The following is an 11,411-nucleotide window of genomic DNA, read 5'->3' on the forward strand; positions in this document are numbered from 1 at the left end:
CGGGTTTTTTAACAGATTTGTTTAATGCCTACGATCGTATCAGGTCTGCATCAACAAATAGACTCTGCAGGACATTACAATGCAAGGCGTACGGTATTTCGTGCCAGTGTTGCTATTTTCTGTCTTTTTACAGTCTCGTGCTGAGCGAAGAAAAATAGCTGTCCACATGCCTCTTAACTTATACTCTTACCTCTACGTAGGGCCTACATATCGGATGGTTTCAGAATTGTTGCACCATCTTTCTCGAACATCGTTATATACATTTACCCAACAGTTTAGCTCTGAAGAGTATTTCTTTTTCTCCGAAAATTTGCATGTATGTTCCATGAGCATCTAGACTATACAGAACTGTTATGGTCCTATCAGAGCAATTTGGAACTATCGAGGTCTTATACCCACTTACGCACTTCTAAAGCTGGAGTAACACAAACTGATCTCACTAGCGTCTTGTGTAATTTCCTGTAGACGTTCTGACATTCTTTGTACTTTCCGAGTACCTTTGTAACAAATCTGAGTCTTCCTTTCGCCTTCGCTACTAACGATTTTATGAGTTTGTCCCATTTAATATCTCTTAGTACACGTAGAGCACGTCATGTGTAAATATCTCTTAATTCGATACTACTGTGTTCCGTGGTTGGCATTATCTGTGAATCATCCATATTTTAAGACCCATCATTCATTGCATCGAACAGAAATTTGGTCCAAATCTTTCTGCATTCCCTTACAATCTTTCAAAGGCGAATGTTATGTGGACAACAGAATAGCCAGTAAATAATCTGACAAAGCTGGTATCCATATCTGAAATTGTTTATGAAGGCTCTACTGAAACATCACTGATATTATGAAGCTTCCTTGAGCCACACCCAAATAACTCGTTTCCGTGGAAAAATTCCCCCCAGTATAACTACTCTGTTCAGTAAGTCAAAAAAATCATGGATCGAATCTGATACATGATATTGCGCGCGTGGTGCTACCCTGGATATTAGGCGACTATGTGTGTCAGTGCGGTACGCCTTTCGGATGCTAGGGGAAGCTTTATCCACCCGTTTAACTTCATCTACCATTTACAATATGTATGACCGACTATGGTTATCAGGCTATACAAAGAACCTAAGTGTTTGGTTCCTAACTGGTTTGCTTCGTGGTATTCAGGGAATTGCAGTTAAATACAACTGACAAATAATACGGAAAGCCTGGATTTATATCTAGTGGAGAAACTTTTCTCTGAAACTCTGTTAAGTATCTTTCAGGGCACCCTCTGGACTTAAGCGACTAAAATCTCCTGCAGAAATATTGAGCCATGCCGGCACTGTTGCCGGTTCAGACCCGGCACTGTTGCCGGTTCAGACCCGGCACTGTTGCCGGTTCAGACCCGGCACTGTTGCCGGTTCAGACCCGGCACTGTTGCCGGTTCAGACCCGGCACTGTTGCCGGTTCAGACCCGGCACTGTTGCCGGTTCAGACCCGGCACTGTTGCCGGTTCAGACCCGGCACTGTTGCCGGTTCAGACCCGGCACTGTTGCCGGTTCAGACCTCTGTCCCAGAAATATTCGATGGATTCATGTTGGGTGATATGGTTGGCCAAACCATTTCGCTCGAATTTTTTATTATTTTCTTCAAACCAATTGAGAACAATGCCTGTTTACTCGACGCATTTTCATCCATAAAAATTCCATCGTTGTTTGGTAACAGAGTTCATCAAGGACTGCAAATGGTCGTCAAGTGGCGTTAATGATCACTTCAGTTGTACCAGATGAAACGGTCCATTTCATGTAAACACAGCCCACACCACTGAAGAGTCACCACCTGCTTGAACAGCGCCTTGTTGACAACTTGGGTCCAAAGCTTCGTGGGTGTGCGCCACACACTAATCCTACCCTCAGTTCTTAACAACCGAAATCGGGAATCATCTGACCAGCCTACAGTTTTCCAGTCGTCTAGGGTACAACCGATACGGTCACGAGCCCAGGGAGGAGCTGCAGACAATGTCGTGCTGTTAGCAAAGCCACTCGCGTAAGTCATCTGCTGCCACAGCCCATTAACACCGAATATCGCCGCCCTGTCCGAACATATACATTCATCGTGCGTCCCACACTGATTTCTGCAGCTATTTCACGCAGTGTTGCTTTTCTGTTTGCACTGACAACGACCGAGAGCAGGGGCGTTTGTGTAAAGGCAGTCGCCACTGCGTTGTGTTGAGAAGTAATGCCTGAAAGCTGGTATTCTCGGCACGCACTTGACACTGTGGATCTCTGAATATTTAATTCCCTAACGATTTTCGAAATGGAAAGTCCCATCCGTCTACCTCTAAGTAGAATTCCGCGTTCGAAGTCTTAATTCCCGTCGGGCGACCATAATCACGTCGGACACCTTTTCACGTGAATCACCTCAATACAAATGACAGCTCTGTCAATGCACCTGCCCTTTTATACATCTACATCCATACTCCGCAAGTCACCTGACGGTGTGTGGCGGAGGGTACCTTGAGTACCTCTATCGGTTCTCCCTTCTATTCCAGTCTCGTATTGTTCGTGGAAAGAAGGATTGTCGGTATGCCTACATACTGCTTGACTCCTCGCTGAAGGTATGTTCTCGAAACTTCAACAAAAGCCTGTACCGAGCTACTGAGCGTCTCTCCTGCAGAGTCTTCCACTGGAGTTTGTCTATCGTCTCCGTAACGCTTTCGCAACTACTAAATTACCCTGTAACGAATCGCGCTGCTCTCCATTGGATCTTCTCTATCTCTTCTATCAACCCTATCTGGTACGGATCCCACACTGCTGAGCAGTATTCAAGCAGTTGGCGAACAAGCGTACTGTAACCTACTTCCTTTGTTTTCGGATTGCATTTCCTTAGGATTCTTCCAATGAATCTCAGTCTGGCATCTGCTTTACTGATTATTAATTTCATATGGTCATTCCATTTTAAATCACTCCTAATGCGTACTCCCAGATAATTTATGGAATTAACTGCTTCCAGTTGCTGACCTGCTATATTTGTAGCTTATTGATAAAGGGTCTTTCTTTCTATGTATTCGCAGCACATTACACTTTCCTAGATTGAGATTCAGTTGCCATTCCCTACACCATGCGTCAATTCGCTGCAGATCCTCCTGCATTTCAGTACAATTTTCCATTGCTACAACCTCTCGATATACCACAGCATCATCCGCAAAAAGCCTCAGTGAACTTCCGATGTCATCCACAAGGTCTTTTATGTATATTGTGAATAGCAACGGTCCCACGACACTCGCCTGCGGCACACCTGAAATCACTCTTACTTCGGAAGACTTCTCTCCATTGAGAATGACATGCTACCCCCTGTACGCGATAATACCGGCGTTTATCGCTATTCCATAACTTGCCACCTCAGTGTAGTTAGTATGTCTAAGAACTTTTCTACGCAAGGAACGGAACTGTGTTGCGCGATCCTATTCGGAGATTACCTGTTTGTAGCGCCTGGCAGGCCGCGCAGCCATGTGTCCGCCGGGTCGCGGGTGAGGCAGGCGGTTGCCTAAGGCGAGCTGGACCGGCATAGCGCAGCACCTGCCGTCTAGTGCGGATGCCGCCAAGCGACGCACGGCAGCGGCAGGCAATTTGCGTCACGGAAACCAAAAATTTCATGCGCGATCCAGATATAGGTGTGACGCGTCAGCGCAAATTAAGCTCTATGTGCCCTCTACGTAGCTTAAAGCTCGTCAGCACATCCGGTTAACCTGCAGTAAGCGCGTGGCCTGCCGCCATCTCTGGTACTAGTAACGCCGAGGAAAAATCTGAGCCTGGCCAGAGCAAACAGAAGGAGCGGTCGTGTGACCGATGTGGCGTGTCTCGCCGTTTTTTTTCTTCGTCGTCGTGCGCGTAGCTCGTTGCTGCGCTTCTTGTAGTTCAACTGTATCTCAGGAACGTTATTTCTACGCACATACGAGGGGCGTTTGAAAAGTTCGTGCAAAAATAAATACTTACGTGTTTGGAGCAAACTTTTATTTTTCAACGTAGTCTCATTTTCGACAAACTCTTCATGCAACGCTGTTCTAATATGTTGATCCTTCTGAGTAACAGGAATGGTCCAAGTCTGAAAAATAGCCATTAGCTGCTGCAATCGCCTCAATTGAATAAAATCTTTATCCGCCAGCAATTTCTTCAAATTGGGGAACAAATAGTAGCCCGAGGGAGCCCAGTGTGGAGAATAGGGGGGGGGGGGGGGATGTGAAACGAGTTGGAATCCTATTTCCATTAATTTTGCGACCACAAATGCTGAGGTGTGTGATTGTGCATTGACGTGATGGGAAAGGACTTTTTTGCGGTCCAGTCGCCGGAGTTTTTCTTGCAGCTCGGTTTTCAAACGGTCCAATAACGATGAATAATTTGCACCTGTAATAGTTTTACCCTTTTCCAGATAGTCGATGAAGATTATCCCTTGCGAATCCCAAAAGACAGTCGGCATAACCTTTCCAGCCGAAGGAATGGTCTTCGCCTTTTTGGTGCAGATTCTGTCTTGGTAACCCATTACTTAGATTGTTGTTTCGTCTCAGGAGCGTAGTAATTTATCCCAGTTTCATCCACAGTGACGAAACGACACTTAAAAGCATATGGATTCCTCCTGAACAGCTACAAACCATCCTTGCAACACTTCACTCGATTCCGTTTTTGGTCAAGCGTGAGCAATCGCGGAACCCATCTTGCGGATAGCTTTCTCGTGTCCAAATGTTTAAGCAAAATATTATGTACCCATTCATTCAAGATACCCACAGCACTAGAAATCTCACACCTTAACTCTTCTGTCATCCATCACCATATCATAGATTTTATCAATGATTTCTGGAGTCGTAACCTCCACAGGGCATCCAGAACGTTCAGCATCACTTGTGCCCATATGGCCACACCGAAAATTTTGAAACCACTTATAAACTGTTCTAATCGAAGGTGCAGAGTCAATGTTTATCAAGCATACCTTTAGTCTCGAGGCGTTTTGCCTTTCATAAAGTGTTTAATCAACACACTAAATTTTTTTCGTTCATTTTTTGGACAATCACACGACTTCCTTGATTCACACTAACGCGAAACACAAAGAAATAGAACAATATGCCTGATACTGTGTGTGCGTTCTTTCCAACGTTGCTACTAACTAAACATGACCTCGATACGCGCCGGTGGTGCCATCTCTGACTTTGCACGGACTTTTCAAACGGCCCTCTTATCTCGCCGAAGGAGAAGTCACAGGCCTAGTCTAGTCACGAATCTTCATATGTGGTTCTCAGTTAACCGTTGGTGAAGTTCTAGGTCGGTAAGTGGTGGATAATCTCACATATTGAGAGAAACCACAGTTTTGTGTAATGTTCTGGCTTTATCACAGTTGGTAGGAAATTTTCATGCTAATACATTTGCGTCAGTTTTTTTTCTTTTTGGTAAGGTTTTGAACAGAACAACCCAGAGATCGTAACCTGATTTGAATGCAATCTACATTGCTCGGATAATTCTGACTGTAGCGCTGCAGGTTATCATAAGATAGTCTCAGTTTTTTGAAGTCGCAGCATATGTTATTGGAGAAACACTTCCCATGCTATTCTTTATGAAATCTATCGACACTGAGTATTTGATTGGGTTTAGTTTGTCTCATATAGACAAAGACCTTAGCTACACAATTTGTAAATGAAATGCTGAAACTTTTTTCAGTATATTACCAACACCACAGAATCCTACATACATCAATGCTTACACTGGCCAATATCAACAAATCGAACGACAGAATGAAACAAAAAATTCCAGGCTATTTGTAACAAAAACAATAGTACGTATTTTAGCTTCTGTAGCTTTTACTCTAAAGTATTTTAATTATTCTGTCAACATTTAATAAACTTATTTAAAATCATAAATTCATAGTAATGTCCATTGAATTTTCTTAACTGAACAGCTTAAGACCGTGTAAGAGTGGTTCCACCGACAGAATTAAGGCGCTTAACGGCATGGTCATTACGTCCTTTATCATATCAGCCTGCACGTTTCGAGGTTTGAAAGATTTCTGTTCTTTGAAGTGGAATTGCTGCGACGATTCCCAGACAGACTTATTAGCAGTTTCTTCAGAAAATCTGGTTGTGTGTGTACGAATCTGATAAATTTATCAGAAACGACGAGGAACCAGTTACCTCGTCAAATACACTAAAGCGCTGAAGAAACTGGTATCGGCCAGTGTATTCAAATACAGATATATGTAAACAGGCTTACGGCGCTGCGGTCGGCAACGCCTATGTAAGAAAAGTGTCTGGCGCAGTTGTTAGATCGGTTACTGTTGGTACAATGGCAGGTTATCAGGATTTATGCGAGTTTGAAATTGGTGTTTTAGTCGGCGCACGAGGTGGGACACAGCATCTCTGATGTGGCGATGAAGTGGGGATGAAGTGGGGATTTTCCCATACGACTATTTCACGAGTGTACCGTGAATACCGGGAATCCGGTTAAACATCAAATCTCCGACATCGCTGCGGCCGGAAAAAGATCCTGCAAGAACGGGACCAACGACGACTGCAGAGAATCTTTCAACGTGACAGAATTGCAACCCTTCCGCAAATTGCTACAGATTTCAATGCTGGGCCATCGAAAAGTGTCAGCGTGTGAACCATTCAACGAAACATCGATATGGGCTTTCAAAGCCGAAGGCCCACTCGTGTACTCTTGAGACTGCACGGCACAAAGCTTTACACCTCGCTTGGATCCGTTAACACCGACATTGGACTTTTGATGGCGAAACATGTTGCCTCGTCAGACGAGTCTCGTTTCAGATTGTATCGAGCGGATGGATATGTACGGGTATGGGAAATTTGAAACTTCACACGTGCAGAAATGCTACGGAGTGGCTCCAGGAACGCGTTTCTGAGTTTAAACACTTCCGCTGGCCACCAAACTGCCCAAACATGAAGCAACGTGCTCTTCAGAAGAGATCTCCACCCCCTTTTACTCTTATTTATGGACAGCCCTGCACGATTCATGGCGTTAATTCCTCCAGTACTACAGACCTTAGTAGAGTCCATGCCACGTCATGTTACGGTACTTCTGCGTGCTCGCGGGGACCGTACACGATATTAGGCAGGGGTACCAGTTTCTCTGGCTCTTTAGTGTATTAACCTGAGCAAAACCAAGCCTTTTTCCATAACATTACCAAGAGAGGAGTACCGTGTGCCCGTCCGAAAACAAAATTCGTTAATTGTTGTTGAATTACATTAACATACTATTTGAGGAGGTACTGATGACTGAGTATGGTGTAGAACCTGGAAATACCTTTTAGCACAGTCCTAGCAATATCAAAGTACTTTTAGGAACTTTTACTACCGTCTTCTTGCCTCCACAAAAAAACACAAAAATGCACATCTACTTCATGGTTGTTTTTTACTCTCAAGATACTTTTTGAACAGACAATGTATAAATAAGGTCCTGAACATAAATACTGAACACGACATTTGTTGGGAAAGTGATATCTGCTAATGGGAGTTTAAGTTTTGGATTAAATTTAACTGGAAAATTTGAAAGATATACGGAATCTGAGTAATTCATTAGATAAAATTATTTTTTCAAAATTTTAAAAGCTGAAGTAACTGACTAGATTACTTTTTTTCCACAATATAGGCGTAAAGTATATCCCCTCCGCTTTGGTAACGCATGGATGAAACAGCACCAAAACTTGCTTGTGACATACTTAAGTATGACAATAGTCAGCTGAGTCTTTCCACGGTGGTTGGTTGGTAGTAAGTTTAAGGTATCTGGAAGCTACGTTACTACAGTCCGTACTAGCAGAAATGCTTCGAAGTCTGATTGTAAAAAACAGGCTATCTGAAAACTAGATGCTGCTTACACCACATTCTGGATTGACGTCACACAGGTTTCGGGAACCAACGTCGATACTTCGAGTTCAGGTACACCCCCCATCCTCCCCTCAATAATTGCTGCTAAGATTCATCACCAAGAGTTTTTCAGAGTCATCCTCTCCATTATGGTTGTGACTAGTGATGCCCATCAATAGTACCTGAATGAGTGAGCCAGTGATTCAGTTAGAGCTTGTGCACAGCATCATCAATTGATGCTTACGTCACACTACTCAGAATCACCGAGACTTCAGAGTTACTACCAAGGCCCCTTGTAACTTGGGAAGTTCTGCTAAAAGCGTCACGTCACCGGCGATGCCTACCTACCTGCCTGCCTGCCCGCCCGCCCGCTATTGGTTGCCGCAAAATACATCGCGCCGCAAACGGCGATGCCTCTTGCATGGCAATGTAAAAGGCATCAATGCGTGCTAAGAATGTGTTCCAAATTAAGTTTTCCTCGCGTTCATGTGGTTGAATGCTATGCTTCACTCATCAATAAAATACTACGCCGAGATAGGGGACACTCAATTTTATACTGTTATTCTGAATATTTGAATCAAATTCAGAGGAATCAACGTCTACGTAGATTGATATTTTCGGAAATATGCCTAAGTTTCATTTATGCAGCTCGTATTATTAACTGTCTTTACGTTATGAATTGTAATTTTAGTTTTAGTTTTATAATGATTTGCATTAATAAAAGAAGCTGACCATGTATTAATTTTATGAGAAACCTCGCTAACAGCAGCAGTGGTCCCAGAAAAAAAAAGTTTCATGTGAATAAACGAATTTGACACCTGCATCTCTGTAGTTAACAAGGTTACGGTAGCGTCATTACGCTTATTCTAGAATTTCCTCTGGAGAACTTAATTTAAAACAATGTGTTGACAGATCGTTTACTAGAGACTCAACGGAAATATGGGAGGGATTGAGGTGGGGGAGACAACCCTAGCTAATAATTGTTTTGGTCATCTACCTGAATGTTCGTCCGATGCCCGTCTCCATTCCTGTTTGCCAGCTATTTTAGTCATGGCTGCACGTTCAGAGACCGTGAATAGTTACAATTGAAAGATAACAGCCATCGGTTAGTATTTTTAACGAATTAACCAGGTTTCAACACTTTAGGAGTGTGTTCCTCAGAATTTAAATCGAAGAATGGTGTATAACATGGTCACAGAATTATGACTAAAAGCGTGTGCTAGAGTATAAGTACGGAATCATCGTGAAAGACTGAGAAAGACACTCCTAGCAGTGTTGAAACCCGGTTAATTCGTTAACAAAGTGACCGAGGGCTGTTTTCTTTTAGTTGGAAACATCTAAATGTGGGTGTCTAGCTAGTGATTTTAACCTCATCCTAATTATAGTCCAGTGTCTCACTAAGTTTTATACTGAGCACCACTATCAGGTAGTGTAGGAAACTATTTTAGCTTCCGTCCCCTATTTTTAGAACACATCATTCTTCCATTTCCTGTTTCCCTTTTGCACAATTAAAAGAATATGTAGAAAAGGAAATATCTGAACAACAGTTCTTAGAAAATTCTTTTACAGATTCCGATATGATCCACCACATACGGAGACGTTCCTTCGCGCTGTAGTGACAATCAGATTCGAGTCGCGTGAAGTGCGTCGATTCTGGTCTGATACCAAGAAATCTTTGCGATCAATTCTATCAGCGCTTCTGTATTTCAGTAAACTTTCAAGGCTCACCAGTCTAGCTCTGATCCAAGGGACATGATTAGAACCGGCACTACACATACCAATGCGTAACACGTTTGAACTAGCAGTTGTGTTAGATGACTGCTAAACGGGACACAGCGAAAGTGTGTGCACCAGTGTTCTGGATTATATTCCAGAAGTGAGACTATTAGTAACTTTACGCTACCACCATTCCTCCTATTACGCAACCAAATTCAGGCATCGAAAATTTCTTTCACCGCCAGGATTCAAACCAGCTCCCTCCGACGCTAACACCAACGCGCAGGCGAGTGCATTATTACGCAGTTCTGAATACGGGAAAACATGGATCGTACCACCGTAGCTGCCACGAGCAGAGTTCGAGAACTTCAGAATTCCCTTTTTATTAGATCGCGTCCCACATACCTTGACCCAGAGAGGGGTTCGAAAACCGACAGGCAAACTGCCCGTATGCTGGAGACGCGACTTAATTTGCGCCGTTAGCGTAGCGCCGGCACGCGGCAGTCAGTTGTGGGGCACGAGCAAGCTGAGAACGGGAGCAGTGTCCTGTATGTGGCGCGACGATAAGCTAATGCCCGGCCCGCATTCCACAGCAGCAAGTCACGTCGTCCTCTCCCATTATCCCGTCTTCGCCCCCAGTCTTCCCGGCTACCGAGAGCTGTGCGCCCACTTCTGTACAGTCCAACAGAAATCTCTGGTAGTGCGACAGACTTCGGGAATACAATTTTCACACCACTGCCAGCTGTTAGTTGCTTAAACTTTCAGCCCAAGTTCCTACATTAATAACTACGAACTAGTGGGAGAGAGTACGAGGGCGTGCTGAAAAGTAATGCGTCCGAATCTATGTGGAAACCCAAAGATTTTTAAATAAAACAAACGTTATTAGCGTTCTACATCATTATTCATATTGTAATAGTACTTTAATTAAGTAACCATTACGGCACCTCACCTCAACCTCTCGATACCAGCAATATTCTACTGTGTTTCTGTGAAATAGTTAACATTTCTGTGACAACATTCAGATTTGATTTCATTAATCTATTTTTTGTCACTATGATCTTTGACGTACTTTTAACTCTGATTTTTGGGCGCGTAAGCCGTTATTAGAGAGTCAAGCTTTGGTAGTCATGTTAAAAAGACGCAATTGGTAGTTTATGAAATGTAAACTTTAACAGTGAGGAAGATATTTTCAAGTATGTTTTATATTGTGAAGTGATGTTTTGGAACGAGTTACGTGATACTGCAACACAAGTAATAAAAAAGTGTAACTTGAATCCGGAGTGCTGATTATTTTTTAATATCACCATTGTCCTAACTTTGGAAAGTTTAATCTTAAAGAATGGTTTATGAAACACATCTATAAAACTTTTGAATAACGCAGAATAACACCTAGGCCTCTTTGCATCCGAGCTTGGAATCATCACTATCTAGATTTTCGACGATAGAGCCACGAGTTCACAACGAGACCAGCGTGGGAAACACGAAAAGTTGAGTGCCGAGTTTATCCATTATTTCAAGAAATGACTTTATTAACTGTGCTCTAATGACACCTGCCACATAATATAACTGTTGTTGCCCGAAAATGCAATGTTTAGTAGCGTGAGCAACACTACAATCATTTTTGGCTTTTGTTGTTGTAGGGTTGTTAGAATGTATATACAAGGTATGTTAAATTCCTGAACATTAGTAATTTCGCACCAATGGTGTGTGGGAGCTAAATGCGGTTGGCATCACTGCAAAGGCCTGTGTTTAATGTGTAAGTGATTGAAGTTTCATTTTCGTAGGTCCCTTAGTTATTTTTTTAGTGCTGTGTTGAGTAGAACGTTGTCTTGCGACACACACACAGACACACACACAGACACAC

General features: G+C 43.0%; 1 protein-coding gene across 2 annotated transcripts in view; it reads right to left on the minus strand.

The window, feature by feature from the left end:
• The window catches only part of LOC124802530 (coactosin-like protein), a 198,850-nt gene that overhangs the window by 25,376 nt on the left and 162,063 nt on the right, over positions 1–11,411 (minus strand). Inside the window, exon 1 of one of the 2 annotated variants that reach the window (XM_047263376.1) lies at positions 3,446–3,577. The exons of the other annotated variant lie outside the window; for it this stretch is intronic. Within the exon in view, the coding sequence (XP_047119332.1) occupies positions 3,446–3,535 (90 nt within the window). The 5' untranslated portion in view covers positions 3,536–3,577. Of the gene's footprint in view, positions 1–3,445; positions 3,578–11,411 lie in introns of those variants that run through there. 2 annotated transcript variants of the gene reach the window in all.

This window comes from Schistocerca piceifrons, chromosome 6 (assembly GCF_021461385.2).
Source record: "Schistocerca piceifrons isolate TAMUIC-IGC-003096 chromosome 6, iqSchPice1.1, whole genome shotgun sequence".
Taxonomy (NCBI): Eukaryota; Metazoa; Arthropoda; class Insecta; order Orthoptera; family Acrididae; genus Schistocerca; species Schistocerca piceifrons.